The sequence below is a fragment of the Pieris brassicae genome, chromosome 10 (genome assembly GCF_905147105.1).
Source record: "Pieris brassicae chromosome 10, ilPieBrab1.1, whole genome shotgun sequence".
Classification (NCBI taxonomy): Eukaryota; Metazoa; Arthropoda; class Insecta; order Lepidoptera; family Pieridae; genus Pieris; species Pieris brassicae.
This window is the reverse complement of record NC_059674.1, coordinates 18,246,194-18,272,178: the sequence shown is the minus strand read 5'-3', so window position 1 is coordinate 18,272,178 and position 25,985 is coordinate 18,246,194. Positions and strand designations below refer to the sequence as shown.

The 25,985-nt window shown below is 32.9% G+C and overlaps 2 protein-coding genes across 3 annotated transcripts; one reads left to right on the top strand and one right to left on the bottom strand.

Annotated features, from left to right (window-relative positions):
* The first annotated feature begins 466 nt into the window (after positions 1–466).
* Positions 467–20,039, top strand: LOC123715068 (organic solute transporter alpha-like protein). 2 transcript variants are annotated; one of them, XM_045669884.1, is made up of 7 exons: positions 467–708; positions 10,822–10,970; positions 14,851–14,999; positions 15,659–15,745; positions 16,134–16,230; positions 17,989–18,235; positions 19,764–20,039. In XM_045669884.1, the coding sequence occupies exons 1-7, from the start codon at positions 558–560 to the stop codon at positions 19,958–19,960; spliced, it is 1,077 nt and encodes a 358-aa protein (XP_045525840.1). In that variant the 5' UTR covers positions 467–557; the 3' UTR covers positions 19,961–20,039. The 2 variants fall into 2 exon arrangements, with proteins under 2 accessions (XP_045525840.1, XP_045525841.1); XM_045669885.1 differs by lacking the exon at positions 467–708 and adding an exon at positions 2,951–3,035.
* LOC123715066 (repetitive organellar protein) lies at positions 20,035–25,907 on the bottom strand. The gene is made up of 6 exons (XM_045669883.1): positions 25,092–25,907; positions 23,827–24,044; positions 23,114–23,258; positions 22,541–22,760; positions 22,135–22,340; positions 20,035–21,707 (listed from the first exon to the last, which is right to left on the bottom strand). The coding sequence occupies exons 1-6, from the start codon at positions 25,719–25,721 to the stop codon at positions 20,082–20,084; spliced, it is 3,045 nt and encodes a 1,014-aa protein (XP_045525839.1). The 5' UTR covers positions 25,722–25,907; the 3' UTR covers positions 20,035–20,081.
* Positions 25,908–25,985: the final 78 nt, after the last annotated feature.

Here is a 25,985-nt window from a genome sequence, read left to right as displayed (position 1 = left end):
TTGAATATTTTTCCAACATTTGGTGCCTGCCCAAATGTAATACGCAATAACTGTTCGCTTTATTGTAATGGTATGGTGTGGTGTTATCAACAGAATAACGCCATAACTTTATGTAACTTTTAAAACACGTAACCCATAGACTAGGTTAGTCTACAAATTTAAGACGCAAGTGAAAATCACTTTTCGGAAAAAGTTGTGAACTCTTGAACATATTTTATGTACAAGCTACGTGTAGAAAATTATGCTCCAATTAATTAATACCAATTCTTTTATAAGGAGAGTAATGAGGGTTATGAATGTGATGATTTTATTGACGTACGTGTAGGTTTATCAAGTAGATATGTAGACGTAATATGGTAGAATAAGTATGTCGGTTGGGTTATTGTACAATGAGTTGCGCAGCCGAATGTCGAAAGAAAGTGAACGCAGCGCAGGCATCGTTGATCGTAGCAGTCGTTGGAGAACCGCTGAGTTGAACTGTATCGCGCGACATTAAAATTAACCGCGTAATTCAAAAATGGAATAAAACTGTCGCTGTCAATTAGATTTATTTCAAAATGGATCTAGTATCGGAAGCTAGCAGCGGGTCCCGTGTTTTGGCGGCAAGGCATATTGCAACTCATCTACCCGAAATCAACAAAGCTGTCAACACAACATTGTTGTGCCACAGTTATAGCATTACACCTGACACAGGATCTTACTATGCAGGTAATTTAAAACACAAAAGGTTCAAGCAAAAATTATATTAAAAATGAGTTTATTGCAAATTTAAGCTACATTTTTTTAAGTATGGTTCATAGTTCTATCTTATCTTAAACTTGCAAATTCGTCTGTAACGAAGCAATAATACTTGCTTTTACTCTTTTAAATCCCAAAATTCTATCAATTTTAATTAAAAAACCAATAAAACTGGTCTAGTATTCTATGGTCTATGAGTGAAAGCATCAAAAACTTATTAAACAGCAATTCCTTCCAACTTTCTACTAATTAGATTATAAACACATTATATTTTATTTGTATAAATCACGTTTTTACTTTATGTATATTTATTGTTTATCGTTATATTAAGTTATTTTTGTAATAAATTTGAAATAGAACCTCTTGAACTAGAACCACAATATTTTCCTAAATCTGTGAGGAAAACTACAAATTAAACTAATTATTATTAAGTCTGAAATATTTTCCTGGTTTATAATAAAACGGGTTTTCTTTAGAACTGCTCTCGTCTGAATAAAGTGTTGCCATCTTTAATATAATTTACTTACGATATGATGTTATAGCAGCATTACCTTCTTGGATAAATAGCCTATAAACGCAAAGGTATTTTCAATTCCACCCAATAGTTTCAGAGACAACGCGAACCAAACAAACAAGTAATATCCACACATGTTTTGCATTATGTATAATTTTCTTACGCGTATAGACGATAAATTATTCTAGTCTATGTTCGGACAGAGTTCGTTGTAACTTGAGAGTTGAGATATATGTAATTTGGAAGATCGAATCGTATAAACCTGTTGCAAAGTGTTTAGGAAAAGACTTAAACGATTTCCAGTTTCGTGCCTCTTGGACTATTTCTGAACTGGTGCTTGAAATTAATTTGTTTAAATTGAAATTTAAATCAGTATTAAAATAAATCACTTCACAAAACAATGCAATAAAAAACATTTTAATTCTTATTTGTAGCTGTAAAAAGCTAAAGTTGTTGAGAAAGTAATGCATTTACAGCAGATAGTTATGTACCAGTTTTTGTTTTTGAACGATAGTTCCTGTATGTCAAATCAAATAAATTTTTGACGTACTCATCGCTAAGCTTCGCTTCTGAATCTTGAAATAAATCATAATAATAATAAGATTCACAATACTCTATCGAATATGGAATCTCATTGTTTCAATGTTTAGATTTTTATTGTTAACAAAAACTGACAATTTAAACTTTCCAAAGGTCGTATATTAAATAAAAATTCAAATAACCTTTGCATATTACATGTTCCCCGTAAGTCCTTATTCATTATAAACCCGTATTAATGAATATGTATTTACAAACTATACTTGTCAAGAAATTTAATTAAAAAAATAATTCAGTTTGATAAGTTGATTAATGTAAAACAGTATTTAATATCAATTACATTCAAAGTCAATTCTTATCTAGTCTAAATCTTGAACTTTGTTGATTTTAATAGATAGCCTAGAAATGGATAATAGGCTGCAATTCTAAAGAGGCTTCTAGACGGGCCATTTTTTTACGAAAATTACTGCAAGGGTGTGGCTGGTAGTATCAGTCAGCAGCTAAAGAATGCAATACTCGGCAATATTTTTAGCAGTAGTATAAATATTTTTTCCGATGTCCGATGAATGTTAAGTGTCGAAGGAACGATCGCTTTGTAGTCGAAAATACAATATTTCTCAGCCATATTATTGCTGTCTCGCTTTATTAATTACGTCCCTTTTTCGTGCTACGTTGTCTCATGTTAATACATGTCTTTTCTATGTGTCATTCTTGTGAATAATGTGTTCAAACTTCAAAGTCACTTATTGGCATTCGTGTAGTTTTGAAATAATTGTTCACCGAGTGTCCATGTCCATTGAAATAAGGTCGAATCACTTTTTTCTTAGCTCAAAATAATGTACTAATAATAATACTGTTGCAGAAATATTTTGCAAAGATATACATTGTTTGTTGCTGCCTTTACATGTTTTGATGTATTTTCGGGATATAGTCGGCACATATTTCATTAAAAGTGTTGTCCGTGTAGAGGCCCCTTAATACATACAATGATTTAATGATAACACAGATATATGGTCTTGAAGATAAAATCTAGATTGAAAGTTACACAGATAATTTATCCAACCTTTTCATAGACTAAATTATTTTAGCTCATCCCTTCTCAGTCTGCATTAATTAGGATACAATATTTTCTGTCTCCTTCTAGCCGTTTTTGTCTATTACTAGACGTAAAATAATAAATAATTCAATCGAATGGAAAGAATATTCACAACATACGCACATCGCAGTAAATTCACTGTTTTGCAAGGTACATACTTTTAAGGAAATAGTAACGATATAGTTAATATATTAAACATTTAAATAGTTTAAAATAGCATTTATGAATAACACAACATAACAAAGTCGAGCACTTGATATATTTACAAAAACTGTGTAAATTCCACAGTTTTAACGAAAGTGTTCATCTTGTCTCTTTCCCTCACAACGTAAACACAATTTGGCAGAATGAAACGATAGAGTACTTTAGATAATTAGATTGGTTTTTCTATGAAAAAGGATTAATAACTGTATACAATTATAAAGGGTTGGTCTTTTATTTCTTATAATTGACAATGCAACAATTGTTTATTGAAGGCATCCAAAATGCACACAAAAGTTTTACGATACAAAGAAATTTTTGCAAACAATATATGCCTGGCATGGTATTTTCAGAGATAAGATACAAAAGGGCCCTTTGTATCGAATTTTGTCTGTTGCTTCTAGTGAAACTATTGTCTGTTGCTTCTTTGACTAATATTAGATTATAAATCGACTCCAAAAAATCTGAGAGGGTTAGTTAGCGTGTTTATTATTTTATACCATCCATATTTATTATAGGCTTTTAAGTAGTATTTTGGTATCTATATAAACTATCTAGACCTGAAATCATAATCAATATGCCATAATGCCACCTTGATTAAATTAGTTATGCTGGTAATTTTTTCTTTCCTAACAAAAAAAATCTGTCATTTTTATTTTACATTGTGTTTTTTTGTAACATTTATGTTAACTTAAATTATCATACACTTTAGATAAAAGAGTTTGTAACATATACCATAGATAAATTCAATAAACATATTGAAATTCGAGAGTTATTTTAAGAGTTTTTAATGAGTTAACGTGACGATTTACGCAAGTTTTGTTCTCTTTAGTCATGAATTGCTAGTTGTAAACATTTTATTCCTCAAAAATTTATTAATGTAATAGATACATAGATGACGATGAAGAGCAAACGACATTTTGCAATTAAAACGAATTTAACAACTTCACACAAATCTACTTGACTGTTATCTTATCGTTTTGCGTTATCTACGTCGGAATCAGCAAAAAATATTCGATATGAATTGGTATACGACCGTAAACTAAAGTTCTTTTTGAATACTGACGGTCGATAAAGATACTTATATGTAAGATATTTATGTAAGAAAAAGTTGTTATCAAAACCATTGTACCATTTAATGTAAATTCCAATAGAATTTGGGAATTAATTTAAATCAAACAATCGTGGCATTTTATTAAATACCTGACCAATAGTAATTTAATGTGCTTATTAAGACTTCAAAACCTTTTACGTAGAGCTCCTTAAAATACCGGTATAGTACTATATTGATTTATTTATAAGTCCTAAAACAATATATACGAGTATGCTTTAGATATACAAGAAAATATAAGTCATATTTTCTTATACAAATTTTACACACATAAATTATTGGAACATAAAAATTTTAAACAAGCGAGGAAAAATTAAACGTAAGGAAACAGAAAAAAAATAAACTGGAACTAAATAGAAACTTAAACCTCATTAAGAGAGTAAAACACAAAATAACGTTAGGCAGGATGATTGCTGTGATATATCAATATTTTCATTAATGTTAGTAATTAAGTTGTAAGAGTGAGACACAGTATTTACTGGAACATTAAAAATGGCAGATAGGCGAGTCGTAGGCACGTATAAAAATATATAGATTAGGAATTCTAATAACTCTAGGTTTAGGTAGACGTAGTGTTCGAAATACATAATTTCAATTTAATAATTTTTATGAGGGTGATCCCAAATATTTTTACTCGGCCGATCGTCACATTTATTAGTCGAGTCATTGTTGAGATATACTCGGGTTACGTTAGACACATTTTTTATTTTGATATATACTTTTTGTTTATTATAATTGATAATAGTTACTTCCATTATTTAGAATTTTATAGTGAGTGTTTAGTGCGTTGTTGAGAACTATCGTGAGGCAAAGTATTAGCTAATATCAGTCTAACCTCTCTTTGTTCCCAAACTAATAGAATTACTCCAAATCCTTACGGCTGGTGATATTGTGTGCCTTTCTTCCTGGTAAGAAGATATTGTAACGATGTATGTACTCAGGACTTATTATTCCAGTATAAGATTGTGTATCGGCCACCGAACTGTTCTTTGTGGTACACAGACTACATGATATAATAGATTCTGAACTAACCTTTAAATAGAAAAAAAAATAACTGCCATTTTGTGAAAAGCAGTTGGCCTTGTGGTTTCAGCTTCAATCCCTGGCACCAATGGACTTTCTGTCCATGTGCGCATTTAACTATCGCTTGTACCCTGAAGGAAAACGTCGTGTGAAAACCGGCATCCTATAGACCCAAAAAGTCGATGGAACACAGAAGTAAGCTGATTGCCTACATGCCTTAAAAAAAACAAATGATACGAAACAGATACAAAGTTGTAGCGCCACCAGTTTTCTTTGCCTTCTGAGTCTAAAATTACTTAATTTTTTAACCTCGCTATTACTGTGCAGCTCAAATATGCTGATGGAACAAAATGCCACAAAAGAGCGATCCTCTCCCTCCGTATGGTATATAGACACAAAAATGTATCTCATATCTCTAGAATGGTCCTGTTTGATGTCAGGGCCAGCGAGTAATTTATGTAATAACAGTAATTCAAAAACCGATGTTGTGTTAAACATCATTCAGCAAGATCAAACGATCTGATATCTGCATCATCTGCTAAAATCGGGTTTGCCGTTATTTTGTGACTTGTATTAAATAAATAAAAAATCTCAAGATGCACCTAATACACAAGAATACTAGTAATATATGAAAGAATAAATATGTACTTTTAATAAACACTGTTGGTCAGTAGGTAGTAGTTTGACAGTACCGAGTTATATGCAACAGTTATTACTGTATAAAAACATCCAAAATTGTTCAAAACATTTAAAGAAACCCACCTGTATATTCAATGTATTAAAAAAATTGTTACGCCCAGTGGCGAGGCTACCCAGGGGCTAGGCGATTCAGTGCCCCGGGGCCCTCATCTCAGGAGGCCCTGAAATCCATACCAGAAATCTCGATCGAACTGAACTTTTGGAAATTTCTCCCATTTCCGAAATAAATACGTTGCAACCTCACTTTATTCATGACATGTCAGTTGAGAGAAATTCAAAAGTTTTGCTTAGACAATTCCCCTAAATTCTTTCTGTAGGTTGGCAGTGTTGTCAATTTGACAGATATGTGCCTTTTATTATTCATCGATGTGCGTTTTATATGTGCGTAAATGTAAAAAAATAATGTTGTATCTGGAGTAAGTAAGCTAATGTCAATAAACTTTTTTGTGCTGGTCAATGTAGTGGTTCAATTTTATTTTATTTTACCACTCATATGTCCATCAATAAATCGTCTCAAATCTATAGATTTCGGCTCCAGCTTGTTGTATAACGCGAAAAAATGCAAGTCACCTGCAGTAGGTACATAATTCAGGTCCGCGGGCAGGAGATCGTTCGTGGTCTCCACCGTAAAATGTGGTAACACTAACGGTGATAATTTTCCGGGGCTTCCCTAACGACACTTGTAGCGTATCATTGTGTTTTCCTTTTAACGTCGTCAGTAAACAGTGAGTATCTACCTACTGGAGCATAATCTAATAGTTTTTAGTACCTGCAGTGCATGTACGTGCCATGGCTGTACATTTAGATCACTAATAAGCGTGACGATTTCCTAAATCGTCGGAATTACACTCCGACACCATAGCCAGACGTAGGCACTCTCTTTGACTGTTTAAATTGCATTAATTCGGTTCATAGCAATTGGCACTTCATTATTACGCTCATATTGTTCACTATACGCGAGTGGTTAATATCGAGTCAACCAAAAATACTCTATTAAAGAGCCCTGATGGCCCAGGAACCGTACAGTGCATAAAAAGAGCTTAAGTAGCTTAGCATTTTTAAAGTATTTGTATATTTCATATCTTCATTTGATAAAACCTAATCAGTTTACATAGCAGTGGGGCCCCATTTTTTAATTTGCCCCAGGGCCCTTGGTTACGCTACGCCACTGGTTACGCCATGACTGTCGAACTATTTAATCATCTTCCTGGCGTGTAATGTAATAAAAGGCAAGGTGCCTTTATAGCGTGGGAGAGTATTTAAAACATAAGTTTTGACAAAAATTATAAATAACTTAACTTTTTATTATGAAATTTTCTTATTATTATGAAGTTTTGACAATTAATTTGACATTTGCATGCAACCGGCTTGCCTAAGACCCAAAAGACGGCGTGTGTCAGACACAGGACGCTGATCACCTACTTGCCTATTAGACTATTAATATTATATTAATAGTCTAATAGGCTTATTAATATAATATTACTAATGATCATGAAACAGATACATAATTCTGAGACCTAAAAACATATTATAATTTGATTACGCAAAGCTTTTAGTTTTATTTCAATAACGATAATAGTGTAAAACTGCTTCCCGGTTCAATATCATGTGACAAAAAAATTGGCATCGTTTATGCGGAGGAATTGCGTTTAGGGCAGCTGTAACCAATATTTTAGTAAGTTTATTAGCATTCGAGAAACTGATTTTGACTTGTTTAGGACCTAAGGGATAGTTATAAATTTGTACTTTTCCTTTTTTGATTGCTCTGAAAATCGCGTGATCAAAATTAGTTATAAATTTATATTTTACGTATTATTTTGCGTGTATATAGAAAGTCCTAGCACGAAGCGAGTTTCGTCTAGTATTGCTTAATACGATAATGGAGACATTATACATTTATATAATTTATTTAACGAATTCTATTTTAGTGTTGCGTATGCGCATTAAGTTTCAAATACGCCCATAAAGCGCTTCTTAAGAATGCTTGGATCTTTCTTAATATTCAGATGGCGAGATTTTTAAATGTAATTTAATTAGCTACACCAATTGCAGAATTATCTCAAATTCCCCAAGTTAAAATTACTTTGATCAAAGATATGCTGGTCACTCATGATTGCGGCCATGATTTCCTGATCCGTAGCCTAAATTAAGTATGAAAGGCAAAAGTTGTTAACCTAATGACCTCCGCAGATTCCGTAAAATATTTCTGGTTAACATTATTATAGGAAACGTGTTTAATGATGCGATGTCCATGACTAGTTATTGTATTTTTTTTATATTGTAGTCCTTTGTGCTTCCGGATTATATTTTGCAAGTTTCTAGATAGCGATTGTTCTTTTTTTAATGGGTTTTAATTCATTTTAATTAAATTTATTAATTTATTTAATTATTAGTAATCTTACAGCTGACATACATATTATAAAACAAAACACTTAGACAATACAGAAAGCTAAAATAGATTACATAGATTAATAATATATATGTAACATAAAACAAGTATGTACAATAATGGACAAAATATATTTAAACAATTTAAACCAAAGAAAACTGAAAACAAATTATTTATTTATTAAATTTCACCATATACATAATGCTTTGTCTAAAATATGTTATAAAATACATATGTATATGACAATTATGGTATACATAAATGCTACAAAAAATAAAAATATAGTGAAATGATAGCTATATATATATAGCTATATACCTACTAGCAAAACACACTGGCGTAGCTAGGTAACTAAGGGCCCTGGGGCAAATTAAAATATGGGGCCCCACTGCTATGTAAACTAAACTAAAAACTGTAGCCGAAATCTATAGATTTGACACGATTTATTGGGTGGTAAAATAAAATAAAATTGAACCACTATATTGACCAGTACAAAAAAGTTTATTGACATTAGCTTACTTACTCCAGATACACCATCAATTTTTTAACCGTTCTCGAAAAAAAGTCTTAACTTTACGCACATATCACTATCCGTCAAATTGACAACACAGCCAACCTACAGAAAGAATTTAGGGGAATTCCCTAAGCATAACTTTAGAATTTCTCTCAACTTACTTGTCGTGAATAAAGTGAGGTTGCAACCTATTTATTTCAGAAATGGGAGAAACTTTCAAAAGTTCAGTTCGATCGAGATTTCTGGTATGGATTTCAGGCCCCCCTGAGCTTGAGGGCCCCGTGGCACTGCCCCGCCTATCACCTGGGTTAATTGATTAACCCACTACCGAATAAATCAAGCTCTATATAGGTAGTGAACAATTCAAAAGAGTTGCCTGAACTCCTAGTTTGGTGTTTGCAGGCGGAATTAGGAAAATTCTGCTGATTTTAAACGTTGGGAATGAATATAGGACGACAATATTAATGTCCTATTAGAGATTACTGTTCTGTATTTGACCATTTAACAGTTTGTATATGAACGTAACACCACACCAATTTATGTTTTATTTTCTAGGATGATTCATGTGAATTACCTTAGGTAATTAGGTAGTACACCGCAATCTTGTGAATAAATTAACAATTTGTTGAAGTGAAGTTTTTCTTGGGATGTGATAATGGATCTTTGTTTCGCGAATTAAGAGGGTCATGGTCGAAGGGCCGTGTGAAAGGCAGTTACGCCTTTTCCAAATAAATCGAGAAATATCAAGGTTCAGAAGTGTAAAAGTATGCTTAAAGACCGGTTTTTTGTGACAGTGTGCGCGCGCATCGTAAAAAATTACTCTCATCATTTTTCTTAACGCGCCAAAATAAGTATAACCTCAAAAAGAAAAGCAAATTGCATCGTTTATAACAATAAACGAATTATACGAATCCAAAACCCACTGTAAAGTATTGAATGACATCATTTTTTATTGGGTTTGAATTTTTAAGAGAATAAAATGTAAAATACCGCTTATCCTATTAAAAAAAATGAAGTGAGAACCAACCTCGGTTATTTGAATTAATAATCCACGAGTCAGTTTAGGCATGCAAAACGTTGGAACACTAATAACACTAATAAATATCAATGTTTGATGACGCATTGTAATAATTATTACAATAATTTCCTAATACTTTGTTAGTAAAGCTTATTTCGGAGTTCCGAAGAAAGTTTAATTGGCTACCCATTCGATTAAGGCGTAACATGCACATTTTACAACTCCTCTCTAATGTTCTTTTTAATCCTAAAACTCCTAGTTACTTAAAGCAAAATTGTATGGTCCTCACTGGCGGTAGTTTTGACTTGCGTTCCTTAGACAATCAAATTCTTGAAATTCCTATTCATAACACTGAATGTTTTCACTCCAACTTTACTGTGCAATATATCCTGCTATGTAATTCATTACCAATTGATATCAGACGAGCTCAGTCTTTAAATTTATTTAAAAATCTTCTTTTTGATTATTTTTCTTCTGCCTCGTAATTAGCTCCTAATTATATATATTAATTGTGACTCAATTAACCTTTCGATTAGCTTTTACACCTTTTTTTGTTTCTACTTTAGATTTATCTTTATTTAATTTTAGTTATGTTATTTTGTTAGTTTCTTTTATTAATTAATTATGCACTTCTACTACTTTACCCTCTGTAGGTGTTTCTTTTTTTATCCTCCCATATTAGGGTTTCCTGGAAGAAGTCGCTTGTTAGCGATAAGGCCGCGCGCTGCCTAATAACTTATGTAACCTGCTTTATTTGTTTTTTGTATGTATGATTATGTATATTATGGTAACGAAGTGTAAATAAATAAATAATATTGTGATTTATTTACAATTCGTTACCATAATATACAAAATCGTTTTTATAAGATCACTGATGGCCTGGTGGCTTCAGCGTGCTACTTATCCCTGAGGTCATGTAAATCTATATATATATATATATCTAAAATTGTTTTATTAATAATGATTTATGTTTGTTAACAGCATTAAACACATACACGTGGGTAATATTCCTTTGCGGAATATTTCTTTTACTCGCGTTATGCATCCTATATTTTGTAACTCTGCGCGCAGCGTGGAGTCATTGGGCCGAAACGAAGTTGAATGTTGCTGTCGTACTCAGCATTTACCCTGTAAGTACATTTCATTTTATTAATTAACTTTATTAACACGAACAACTTAAAAATTACCAAACGGACTCATTTAAAAGATAATGTGATTCCTAAGGTAGGTTTAGGTGTATAACTCATATAATATGATAAATTATAGACTCTTGGCTCGTGGAGTTCTAGTGCACAGGTGCTAATTAAATATTTAAGTAGTAGATAGTACAGGTGACCCCAGAGCTGGTGCTTTTCTAGCTCAACGAATAACTATGGCAATACAGCTAAGCAATGCTGCCAGCGTTAAATGTACACGGTCACAGAAACCAAACTTTTTAAATTGATTAATTATTATTACTATGTAGGATAAGAAAATTGTAAATACTGTATATTTGTTTAATATATACATTAAATTATTGTTGAAGAGATAGCAAAAAATCTTGCCAAAGTACACGAAATCCACGCGAGCGTAACTGCCAGCGGAGGCTAGTTTAATTGATGTGATAACAATTTTAAAACTTCATAAAACTATATAAACCATATTGAAATGGAAGTCAGATTTCTACTTGTATTGTATAATATATGTAGTAATTATATTCTTCTATGTTCTTTGACCCGGATTGGATTCGATATCCCAGTCGTCGAGGACCTATTTACGAAACCATATAGATAGATTAAATATTGTTTATGACCTCGTAAAAGTGTGTTGCATATGTTCCTATATGTTCGGTGAAGCGGAAATAACACATAGGTCACGTAATGTATAAAGCAATCAAAATATACATTTATAATCAGGCAGAGGAATATACATTCTTCCCAATTTCTAATACACAATTAACTTTTAGGCTTGTCAAGAAAAGTTACTATTGGAAGAGTCATAAAGCCTGTTTTAATATCAACTTTCGTCGCTTTGTTTAGATTTATATAATTAAAAACACGACATCTATAATAAGACTGAATTGTTACTGCTCATCCTCATTTTTACAACATCACAGAACACAGTCAAATTACGTATCCCTTAGGTAAATATATTGAATAATTTTTATTTTTTGTTCCCTTTTGTAAATTTTAATCCTTTTTGTAGGTAAATATTATCTATTCCACCTTTGGCTATATATTTAATGTAATTGTTTGTTGTTATATATAATTTTTGTTAGGTGTAGGATTACGATTTAAATAAATTAATAAACCCATTTATTTATTTACTAGTAAATAAAGTATAATATTGTCTTTGATTTATTAGTATTACAATAAAGAGATATAAAAAGTTATATAACCAAAAACGCATTTTTGACTTGGCGGCGAAACGTCTCGAAATACGATTTATAAATTCGTATTTATATTCGTTAAGTTGATTCAATTACAATATTTCAAAATGTTCAATACTCTCATATTATAATATTAATTACGACATACAGTATTTTCAATTTACATAGTAATAATAACAATAATTAAAAATTAGTAATAAATAGAAAATTAAATCAAATTAAAACAAATTTTTTTTTATGTTTTTTTTTTTAAATTTAAACCGAGAGCAAAACAATACAGTAGTGTTAACTTAAAACAGGTCTGCCGACAGGAATTACCAAGGTACTTATATTTATTGTTACAAATTATATACAATGAATATATATCATCGTAGTCTTTAGATACATTCATTATTGTAGGTAATATTTTTTTGCTAGATTCGCTAGTGGTTACGATGTCGATTGTCATTAATGGTGTGTTAATGTTATCTATATTATAAGTACTTTGCTCTTTAAACAAATAAACTAATTAAAGATTGTCAAAGTTAACAGTGTTCAGTCTTTCAATTGAAAATTATTGAAGACGTTTAGTTATTTAATATTAGCACATCTAGTATTGGGCACTTTGCCATTCTAAATATATTTTGTCTTGTGTGTCTTGATAAATGTTGATTTGAGAGACTACATATTAATTGAAATTAATTGAGGTTCAAGTCTGTCTAATTCCGGAGATGATTTAAATTGATTTTATTAAGAATGGTTTCAGTCTGCGTATATCTTACGTCGATTGCGTGTGTCAGGCACAGAAGGCTGATCGTCTACTTGCCTATTCGAATGAATGATCATTGAAACAGATACAGAAATGTGAGGCCCAGACCTAAAAAGGTTGTAGGGCCATTGATTTTTTTTCTTTCGATCTAATCAGAAAATAGTGATTATTTTGTATAGATAAAAATGTATATAGGTTTTATTTAATTTTGAAAGGCTTTTTATTTATGGTATAAAAAGTCATAACTATATAACGTTAGTAACGTAGAAGTTTTAAGGTATAATTCACAGTCGAGAGTTACCGCAAAGTATGTTAAAACCGTATTGGATGTCGACAATAAATCAAAGAATGTGGTGAAGATTTTCAAGTCATGATTCAGAAATCATGACAATGTTTGAGCTTGCGATTGAAGAATAAAACCAATATTGCATGTAAGAAACACATGATTTTTTAAACTACCAACTAGAAACAAATTACATTAAGTATTATGTAACTACTATTTAATGAATGGCAGTGCATATGTCTGTCGGAATTTACAAGAACACGTCATTTGTATTATGAATTACGAAAGAATGCTACGGTGACTAACCATCCCAGTCAACCTTCTGTAAAGAAGAGACAGCGAGAAGAGGAAGACAACTTCACTGAGGCCATACGAGATGCGTATGTCTAGTCCCAACTTTATTATATTCTCTGTTATGTGTATTGATGCCTTTTTTTGAGGGTCTATTTTTCAAGGCTCCTAAGATAAGCAGAATATAATAAATGACATCATAAAAAATAAAAAAGACGCGTACGAATTCTGACATTTTCGGAGTGGCGGGCCGGCTTGTCCTGTATCCCTCAGAACCATCAAATATGTAGGCTCTATAAACACACACTGACTTACACCATCACCACCACTATTGTAAACACACATTTTTTTAAGTCTTTTTTAAGTCATATGAGTAATTGAATTGTATATTTGGCAACGGACTGAATTATGGTCTACCCCAAAAATTACATATCATACGAATGTCTGATGTAAGTATCGAATAGATTCATGGAAAACTAAAAGATCACCAAGAGTTTGTAACATAGGCGTGCGTCAATCAATCCAGAGGTTAGTTCGATCTCCAGCTGTGAAACAAAGGAATGTTCGTCTATGTGCTCACTTGTAGGTACGGTGAAGGAAAACATCGAGAGGAAACCGGCTTACCTAATACCCAAAATGAAGACGGCGTGTGTCAGGTGTAATGATCACCTACTTGCCTATTAGAATACCATCATGAAACATATACAGAAATCTGAGGCCCAGGAAAAATGGTTGTAGCGCCACTGGCTTTTTGTATGAAATAAATCAAATAAACTTAAGATTCGAGAATCTCCGGCTCTACCCGAAGAGTTGTACGTAACATTAGCAACATATACTAATTACTCTACTGTGAGGAGATTTGCTTGGATCAAAACCTGTTTATATTGCATAAAGGTTTCATAATAACGTTGGTATTTCTACTCGTACAGGAAATATTGGTTTTAGCAGCTAAATCTTAACTTTCTCTTGTTAAGATCGTTTAATCTTATTATTATAATTATTAAGCGACATGTTTTATTATTTTTGCTATTTTTAGTAATTCAAATCAATTTTGGATTGCGCGAAATTACTTTTTTAGTTTTTTTAATCTGATCAATACAATTCACTGTTTAATTTACAATATTTTCGTAAAATCTACCTTACCGTCATACTTGGAGACGTTCATTAAGAGTTACTGATCGGTAACTCTTAATGCTTACTGCGAACCTATGCATTCAGGGATAAAAGTGGCATGCTGAAGCCACTAACACTTTCTTTATACCAAAATGAGTTCAAAACCATTATGCATGAAACTCTAGAGCATATATTATTTGATTACAGATCGTCGCAGCCGCGGGGTTTGTGACGATATTGGTCCCTCGAGCCAGAATAATCTCTGAGGCGATAGCGCAAGAGTCTGTGATGATTGCGATGTATCACCTGTATTTCATGGTACTCGCTGAGTGCGGTGGCGCTCAACAACTAGTAAGGTGGGTTGAGTTTGTTATTAAAATACCTCGTCTAACGACCCGTTTTTGCGACAAAATGCCAATCGTAATTACAACATGGTTATGAGGTGTTACACAAGTGCATGAACTACACAATCTGATCCGCCATCCTCTTTTAAACACCTAGATTTACTCTGGAGTCTCACCCCTTCGTTGTTGATATCCCCAGCTGCTGTAATACACGATTCAGTGTATTAACAGTAGCATGGCAAAGGCATGGAACTCCGTGCCCCCTTTTATCTCCCCTAGACAGTATAATATGGGTTCATTTAAGCAGCGGATAAATAGGAATCTCCTTCATCCACTTAACATCAGGTGGGAGTGTGGCCAAACGACTGTTCTAGTTCTGTATAAAAAATGCATAAACAGTCCGGATTTTTTTTTGTACTAGACAGTGCAATGTGTCAGGTATCGAAATAGATGTATGAGCCGGTGTCTCCCATTCATTAGACAGAAGACCGGTGCATTTCCGGTACTCGATGTCAAGTTTCCACTTGTCATGTTACACGAGATTTCTCCCATTATTAATTAAAACTATCGACTTATGTCGTCTATTTATGAGAAATTGAGATGAAGAGAGACATATTGTTTAGTTAAAATTTAGTAAAATTAGATTTATCTTTTATATCTAAAATTTCCAGACGGTCAGGAGGATCTCAAATGGAGACCCGGGTGCTACCGTGCTGTTGTTGGCCATGCTGCATCCTGCCACGACCTCAAGTTAAGAAGTAAGTTAATATTGTCTGTATATGTACGTCTTTTAAACCCAGATGGTGAATCTGGACATCACATGAAATGAAACTGTCTCCTGTACTTCAAAAATATATTGTTTTTTAAATGCCACGCTAAGTTTCTTACCATTAGTGCCTGACGAACAGAGCTTCAGATGTTATTTGCGTGTTTGTTTTAATATTTTACGACTATGAATATTTTAAATATACGTTCTATTTGTTCTTTAATTTGTTCGTTAGTTTGTTATTCTAACCTTTGTTTATTTGTGCCTACGTGATGATATTTGTGTACCTTTTAAATATTTCAAAAGAGCATTATCACCTTCTTTAAGCAGGAAACCCACCTAAACATGATATATTTTACGTTTTCTATTATTCTTTTCAGAAAAAGCCTAACATGGCTTAGATATCTCGTACTGCAGATGCCGATCTGCCAAGCCATTATTTACATCATCATTCTCATCCTGTGGGCAGAAGATATGGTGAGGAATGTTTCCATACTCCAGTCGTTATGTTTTTAGTTAGAAAAAGTATTTATTTATTAAATTCAATTTTGTATTCATCGCCGATGCTCACGCTTTTGTCTATTTAAAACCTCTAATCTCTTAAAAGACAATCAACAATAATTTCGTAGTTACTTTTTAGGATTACGAAGATTCATTATCCCTTAGTATGGTAAATTTTTACCTGGAATTGTTGTATTATTATTACTAGACTCCTTTGACAGCGTCCTTGAAAATTGAATAGCTGAGATGGCTGTACTTATTGCCGGCCTTTGTCAGAAAAACCTGCTTTCGAGCCAGGTACAATGTTTATTTGAATAAACTGGACTTCATTAAGAAACAATTATACAACGTTCCCTTTGTCCAACAAAGGCCACACCGGATTATACGAAATTTTAACTTCTTACCTGTCTGCATAGCATTGATTCATATTTCTGCGAAAATATATATCTATAAAAATACACACTTTTCATCTATTATAAATAAGTCTTGCGACGGCTTATTTACGTTGCTAAGTTTGTTTTACGTAACTTAACCTTAAGGTTAAATTGATTAGACTAATAAGTTATAAATTAATCTGAATTTGACTTTCATTATTTATTACATGTTTGCTTCATGGCTAGATAGATATAGGGCTTAGAGGATCTCAAATTCATCGGAAATCTTACTGACGCTGTGGATAAATACCCAAATTTGTTATATTACAGCAAACTAATTCACTCTTATTAAAAGTTTATTTTTAATTTGAACTAGCACTGTTAAGATTAGTTTATATTATGAATTAGTCTATCGTGACAACTCCAAAGGATTTACTGTCTATATGCGCATTAAGTTCCAAATCGTACGGTGAACTTCTTTTTGACCTTCAATATGAATAAAGATCTTTTGAGTTTGAGTTTGAAGTAAAACATCGTGTACAAAGGGCTGATCATCATTAGAATCAGAAAGGTTGTAGCGCCATTTTGTTTTTCGTGACAGTCACGGATTACGCAAAGCAAATTTTACTTCAGTGTCTCGCAGAGAAACGAGTTGTATTAATAATGTAAAATATCTTGATTATATTCGTTAAATCATTTTCGACATCTTTAAATGTTTGCAGAGTGAGTTCACAGTAGTGATTGTTACAATTTTCTTAACCTACCTAGTAATAATTATAATAATATTTAAACATTTTTTCTATTAATTTTCTATTTATCAAGTTTTAATTATTATTTGGATATTGTGTATCTTATGTATTTTATGTTTTTTCTCGGAATTATCTTATCGTATTTCTATATGTTAAAATGAATGAAATGTATAAATAAATAAATTATAGTTTAAGAAAGCAGATTGTTGACCCCTCCATATACAGACCATAGACATATAAAGTTTATTATTCAGTCCTTAACCAATCTAGGTAAACATGCGCCCCTCAGTAGAATACTTAGGAATTTTAACCAATGTAATTGTTATTGTTATTGATATGGTCTTGACGTGTATTATGACTCACTTCCTAGTTTTAAGAAAAAAAATCAGTCATCTCAGCCATAAGTCATGTAATATTTTTCACGTTTCAATTTATTTATGTTTAAAGATACAAATACTTAAGTAAACTCTGTCCGCTATCATTTATTAGAGTCAATGTTGTGTACACCTATTATTAGATTGCATGCTAGGATAAAACCCAATATTGTTAATTAGAAAATGTAATCTGTTGGTGTTCCTTAATAAATAAATAAAACACTCTTTTTGTTTCAGGAATTATACGTAAACAGTTTCGTGTTCATCCAGCCGTTTATCGCAGCGTCTATACTTTCTGGGATATGGGGAATGATGATGTGCATGAGGGCGGCGGCGGCTACCGGCGCCAGGCCAAGGGCGAGGTTCCTGTTGGTGCAATTGGTGCTCATAATTGTGAAAGTGCAGTGCGGAGTTGCTAAAGTAGTCCCGGAGCTGTTTATGTTACCTTGTATAATGTCTTTGCATCCCACTGTCGTTGTGCATAGTAAGTATCATTTGTCCAGCAGTTATAATCCACTTGTATTGTTTTCGTGCATATTTAAACAAAACAAAAGGAATGCAAAAAAACAATTCATAGTTGAATTAGTACATGGCTCGGAAATTGTTTAATGAGTATAAACGCGTATCTATTAACACGGCCACCGTAAAATATTCTTGACGTCATTGACAACGTGAAGTTACGTTTTTGAATATCTAAAATAGATAATAAAAGATAAATTAATATAACAAAAAACAATAACCTTAAATAACTAAAAAATATTATTAAAAGGAGGAAAGGTCCCTTTGAATAGCTAAACTAATTCTTTGTCCGAAGTAGCTGCCAGATCTTCGGTCTCCTGTGACCTCGATTAACCTTTTAGCTATGTCCTTAAAAAAACCACTTCGCCACTCTTTGTAATCGCTAAGTTTTGAGTCATACAAATTGTTTGAACTGAAGCAAATCAATCCCAAGGATTAGGATCATTAAAATATTCGTCAAATTTATAAAAAAAGCTTTATTGCTTTACGTTAAGTTACGTTTAGATAGTAATATCTTTTAACTATGGCAAAATTCCCTAAAGTGGGCTTCCAATTGCTTCCGCAACCACCGTATTCTCTAGATTTGGCCTCTAAAGAACGCTCCCTGAACATGTTTTGCGATGTAGAGGTAATCGCCGAAACTGAAACCTATTTTGAGGCCAAAGTACTATAAAAATAGTATGACAGCTATAATTGTCATGTCGCTCTCAAAGGCTATTGTATAATCAAATCAAATTCTATAAAAAAAATATTATAATATATATTTTAGCCTAGGAACTTTTCACCATGGTTTTATAGCGCCTTTAAATTATTTTTGATAAGAATAAAACCTAATCTATATAATGAATGTATCATATGGCAGAACGAACGGGCTACCAAGGGGCATTAACATTAAAGTTCTGTTTGGTACTGTAGTTAAATTCGAGTGGCGGTTGATTGAGGGATGTTCAAATAAATGAAACTCTTTGTTTGAAGCTGGCTGACTGGCTTCAATCGATTAAAATATGAGCTTATAACTAACATAATTAGGCGTAGTAGGTAGTATAGTATTCCTTAATTTAAGTGACACTTTTGTTACCTATAAAGAATGTAAGTGTAATCGATCTATTGGACATTATCTGAAACTAGAATGTAATATTACAAGGAAAAACTACAGGGCTCATTTTGGCTTCAAGTGTGCGCTAATTGCTAACGTATGGTTTACGCTTCTAATTATTAATTAAATAATTTATATAACTCTACAATACTCTTAAACGGCTGAACCGATTTAAATGATTTTTATATGCGTTTGGGTGGTGTCCTGGATGGTTTAGATTCTCAAATACAGATGGCGTTGTATGAAAATACCGACTGTACTTTCATACTGTTTAATATCATGCATGACGACGTCTGTCGGGTCTGGTGGTATATATATGTAACTTAACTAATGTTACGTTAACTCTATACTGCATTTATTAATATGATTTTTGCTAAATGAAACCTTTTTGTTACAGTGATTCAAAACATGCTTATGATGTTGGAAATGTTCTTTCTGTCTCTTTGGGCTTGGAGGCTCTACTCCAGTCCACCTGGAAAAGTTGCGGATAAGGTTCAACGAGTTGTGATCGCAGTTCTCGAAGACAGTACTAACTCACTCGAGAAGTGCAAAGACTTTGACGATAAATACAACAATTCCGATATTAAGATATAAATTAATTAAGTAATCTGTTTAATATTAAGGACACAGAATGTACCTGAATTATGTACGAGTTTTAATAAAAAAAATCGGAAATAAATATTTTATTTAAATTGACATTTTACAAGTTATAAGATTAATTATTTTCGCTTCCCTTTTCATCGTCATTGGTTTGTGTTTCACCTGTTTCCTCAGAAGGAGTACCGGAACGTGAATGTTCAGATCCGTAGATATTGTGCAGTTCTTCCAATTTATAATGTATTTTTACACCCTTTGTGGTCGTATCGTTGACTTTATTTACGAGAGACTTCGTCTGTTCCTCTAGTCTTTTTAATCGGAGATCTCGTGCTGCAAATCTCGCTTCATGATCGTTGGATGTTGATGCTTCTGTTTGTGTTTTATTCTCACTTAGGTCTTCAACTTTGTCCTCCGTATCGTAATGCTCGTGAACGGAATTTACTTGTTTTAAAAGTTCATCGCTGTTATCAACGACCGTCTCTATATTTGCAACTACTTCTGAACAACCATTTTCTAAATTGACAAGTCTTTCATCTTTTTGTGCTAAATATTCATCTTGCTTTTTAATATCTCCTAAAATGCTATTCAAATCGTTATCAAGCTTACTTGTTGAAGCCTCTGCCTCGGTGCCTTCATTATTATTGTCTTGCGAAATTATAGGAGATTTATTGCTATATTTTTCATGTAACGCATCTAACTTTTCAGCAATAGCTTGTCCTTCATTTAGGGTATTCGAAATATTTGTTACAACAGCTGTACAGTTAGTTTCTAGCTCATCTAATCTTTTATCTTTCAGGTGAAGACGTTGATCCTGCTGCTTTATATTTTTTAATATCTCTTTATATTTATTTTCTGGTTCTTCTTTAAGCTGTGTTTCTTCATCTAAATGTGCGTGATTTTTATCACTAGATGTTGGAGTCTGTGTCGAATGACCCTGTGATGTAATTACTTCTTCAAAGTATTTGGAAGTTTTGTCTTCATCTTTTATAATTCCATCAGTATTTAATAAATCTGAACTAGATTCCGCTGTGGAAAACTCTTCATGAGAGGAATCATTACAAATGTCAACCGCTTCGTCTTCTGTTTCATCGCAAATCTTATCACTTTTTAATACCTCACTATTACAGGAATCATCGAAAATTTCATGACTCTCATCTTGTGTATCCAAAGAAAGATCTGCGACATCAATCATATCACTCATGGGATCTTCTCTTTCAGCTAAATTTAGATCTACACTAGAATCTACTGCTGTTTCATACGACTTTTTATTTTTTCTGCTTTTGAGCTTAGAGTCGGGAATATATTCACTTTCATCATTTGATTCTGAGGATTCCTCTGACGGTCTCTCATCACTGTAGCCACTTTCAGCAGAATGACTGAAAGTGGTCGAATCTTTTAACTTTCTGCTAGAAAACTCTGCTCTAAGTTTTTTCCAGTCTTGTTCTGTTTGAGTATTCTTTTCTCTTGCTTGCTCCCACTTTTCTCTGCAGTATTCAAGTTCTTCTTTTAATTCATTCAACAGTTTTCGTTTCTGCTGCAATTCGTATTTGAGTATCTTCTCATGAGTGTGAAGTTGATGATGATGCTTGCGCAATCGGCCTACCACGTGCCATGTCTTACTAAGTTCAGTTGTAACAAGACACAGCCGTTTTTCTTGTTCTTGCAACCTCGTTTCCAAATGAGTGTTGAGTTGCTTCATGCGATTGACCTCTTTTATAAGACTAAGTTTTTCGATGATCAAGTCCTGTAAATATAATAATTATTCAATCGCTAGTTTATTGTTTACATAAGAGTATAAGAGAGAGACACGTGAATATTTTCAAGTTTATCTTTTTTGTGATCACTAAAAGTGTTTGGCAGTCATCCAGGAATCTTAACAGTAACAACTATTTTTATAAACATGCATCTTAGTCATTATTTTGTTTTAAGCGAGGCTGTTTTATTATATTGATTCATTCATTTCTGATAAACATTTTTAATGACTCACGCACCTGAAAGGGGGTTAAGCATATTAATTTTAAATTATCACATTTATTTTCGTTTAGTGACAACATGATAATATTTTCATTAGGTTGAATAAGATTTGATTTGATAGTTCAACCGACTGACTGTGCTTTGTGTGTGAAATCTTTTTTTATATAATATTAGTTTTATATAATATATGTACTTGCCTTTAATCTAATATAAGTCTGACTAACACTGGGTACAAGTACTGGCCCAGATTTAGTTTCCACAGACTTGTAGCATGTAGTAACTTTCTCAGCTTCGTTCGTAGTTGATTCCGTTTGGTGGCTTAAAAGCTCTATGAGAACTTTCCAAACTTTCGGAAGATTTTGGACAATTTCCTCTGCTTTATTGGGTTCTTGAACTTCTTCGCCTAAAATATAATATTTAACTTACTTCAGTGTCATATTTGTAATTATAAGGATTTTCTATTGTAATTTAGCAAAAACGCTTTATCAATGTTAGCGGCTAAATTCAACGTCTATCCATAAAAAATGTCTATGATCCATAGGTAAAACGTAAAATATTTTATCAAAGATAACCAAGGATACATAGAAAATCAAAAATTTGTACCTTTGTCGTTAGCTTGTGATAGTTGGTTGGTTTCAGATTCACTATTGTCGTCAACTTGATTAACCAATTCTAGAAGTAATTTCGGCAACGCCGAAGAGACCTCAGACCCATTCTCTTGTTCAGCCATGTGGATTAAAATACCGTGATTCTCTTCCAATCTTGTCACTAGTTGATCTAGGTCTTTTTTAGACTTATAACCTAGGATTACTTGCGAGAATAACTGAAAAGAAACATTATTGAGAGCGTTTACGATTGTAGCGTTTTCTCAATTGTTAAATATTCGATTATAATGAAACCTAAGTACCTTGATTGTATGTGAAAATCGTGAGCTCTGTTTTTAAAAAAGGATGTAAGTTTTTGAATGAAACGATAGTCTATAAACCATCTAGACCAAGGAGGCCAGGATTTAATATAATTTGACATATATGTAAAATTTATATTATCTGTTTTTTTTTATATAATGAAATAAATAAGAATTATTACAACTAGACAAGTTATATCTGTAAATCATTCAACAGAAACTAAACTGCTTTACTAATTTATGCGGAACTAGCGTAAAACACTTATACAAACCTTGTTAACAACCAACATTTCTGACTTCGTTACTTCAAATTCCTCTTTGCAAGCAGAGATTTCGTAATTTTTAACGTCGATTTCTTCTTCTAGTTTCGTTACTTTCTCTTTCAACTCTTCCACTTCAGAATTAAGTTGAGTACATCTAAAATAATAATTATTTAAATTCAGTTATTAAGATTCTAAAACTGAATGTACACATCGTCCATGAGCTACATCATTAATTTTCTAAAGAATGACAAACTTTGATTTTGTACCCTTTGAGCCTTAAGGCCCTTTAGGGCTCAGCTCGGCTGAAATGGGCATTTTTCTCGCGTCTAGCGCAAGGGTGTCTCCTGTGAGACTCAGACCTCGGCTTGGGCCATCGAGGGGTAGTCAATCGCCTAAAGGGCGTGACGGAAGCTCACTGGAGTGAGCGAAGTACGAAGTATAGGTCAACGCCTTCCTTGGTGAAGGCGGTTTTTTACCGTAATCTAATTTTAATTTTTATTATTATTGGCCGCACGGCTTTTAATTTGTCAGTGGCTATCGTAATTGGATCGTCCAGATCCTTTAGAACATGTCGTGACGGGGCCTCCTTCGGCCCTTTTTTGTTGGGAAGGGGTAATCATTGTAGCTATTACGCACCAACGGGTTGGAATGGTGTTTAGCCTTGTTGAAGTGGCGTATAGACTTAGCGCTGTCTCGGCTCCTATATATAGAGTGGGTTTTACCTTGTGGTTTCTGCTTGATATAGCGACTTTTGGTCATCCAATTCCCTTACAAGCGCCTGTCTTGTTACTTCTGCTAATCGCGCACGCTCCTCATAAAGCCCTCGCAAAGTTCTAATATTTTGCAACTGACGTTCGTACTCTTGTCGTAGATCTGTAGATAGCATGCTTGCTTCTCTATCAGCGAGAGACTGCTCGATTTCAGTCAATTTGTTTTTTAACTGAAACAGAATCAGAGTTGTTGGTATCTATGTGCTTATTTTAAAACTCTTATTATAAAACTATACAGATAACGTTGTATGTTAAACAAACATGCTTGTAACTGCGATTCAAAGTACATTGTAGATATTGAAAAAAATTACAACTTTAGGCTAGGCGTAAAACGAATGTTTCATGAGATAATTTTAAACCCACGTTACCATTAAATACTTTTTCGTCTATGTATTTATATAAATAAAAATGAATAGCCTGGTTGTATATGAGGATTCCAAGTCGTTTGGATTAAAGAAAATCAAAAAGTATAGATTGTTTTAAACCTCATAATATATTGAGAAAAAAGAGTATAGACCATTTATTGAGGAATGATATAGGCTATATACATCTTGCTACGGCCGAACTATCGCGGGAGATCTACTATCTATGGAGGGTACAGCTACTATCATATCATACTTATTTTCTGTTTATTGTTTAAAATTTGTTTTTGCGTATTAGGATTCAAAAATAGTTTAATTATTACACGTCACCCTTGTCATTTATTCCGTGTAAGGAAGATGTTTATAAGTTCGCAGATCTCTATATTGGCTGAAATTCAAGTTTGTGAGCCAAATTGCTTGCTCGTAAAACGCATTACGCCAACCAAGTCTTTGACCGGAATATGTTGGATCCACGTATAAGATAGGCATAACGTATGAACTGAATTAACAATAGAATTTTAATGTAACGAAAGAAGTAGGATCAATAAAGCTGCAATTGCTATCAATATTTTGCAAGGCGTTTAGTTATTAATATACAAGTTGTAAGATCAGCACAAAACCTCAATTCAATCAAATAGAAATTAAATATTTGAAGTCTCGAATCGGCGTAATAGATAAAAATGCATTGTATAGTAGTTTTATTGATCTTAAGAATTAAGTCAGTCTGATATGCCAAGCAAACCGAAACAATTATAGTTATGGCAAGAATCGAACACAGGATTTACGACACGTGACTAAGCGAGGTCATAATAGATCGGTAATTATTATCCTAGGAACTTGATACAGTAATCTTACCTCAGTGAGTTGATCTTCACGTAATGAAATTAATGTTTTGCTTACAGCAACCACTTCTTTCAAGGCTTTTATTTGCTTTAAAGATTCTGTATTCTGAGCGCTTAAATCAGCCATTTCGGAAAACGCAGCTTGTAACGCACTGTGGGAACTGGCCAGATCACATCTAAGTTTAATGTTATTAGCTCTTTGGTCTTCCATGTCTTGTGTCAATTGATCGAGTGTATCTTTAAACATTGAGTAATCTTTATAATTTGGTAGATTATCTGGTATCTCAATATCATTCCTATGAAGGATATCTCTAAGATGCCTATTTTGTTCATAAAGCTCCAATTTTGACTTTCTTTCTTCTTCCAGGGCGTTTTCTAACCTTAACTTATCAGATTTATGTTTAGCTAATATTTCGCGTCTTTGTTCTCGCTTCAGACTTAGTTCTTTTTTAAATTCATTCATTTCTTCTTCCTTAAATTTTGCTCGTTCCTCATCTTCACTTACAGTATCATGGAATTCTTCTTCTGGAAAATCTTTGTTACTTTCACTTAAAGCACTTTTACTCTCCATTGTTCTATCCTCAAAATCACATTTGTGAGATGACGCGGTGTTGGCCGAAGAACCACTGATGATATTTCCCATTTTGGATCACTTATATAAAGATTGATGACCGAATTTGTTCAAAATACTTTAAATAAGACAAAGGAGTTCTGGCTATTAGATCAGATTGAGTATGAAGTTCGAGTGCCCGAAATAGACTCAACGTCAGAAGCAGACGTGCGCCGACGCTTAAAGTGTACACAGAATTGGTGAACACGCCTCGTCCACGACAAAATGCTGTCAATTACTATTTTTCCCGGGTTATTTCAGGCATGTTGTGAAATACTGTGAATATTCGGTTAAAAA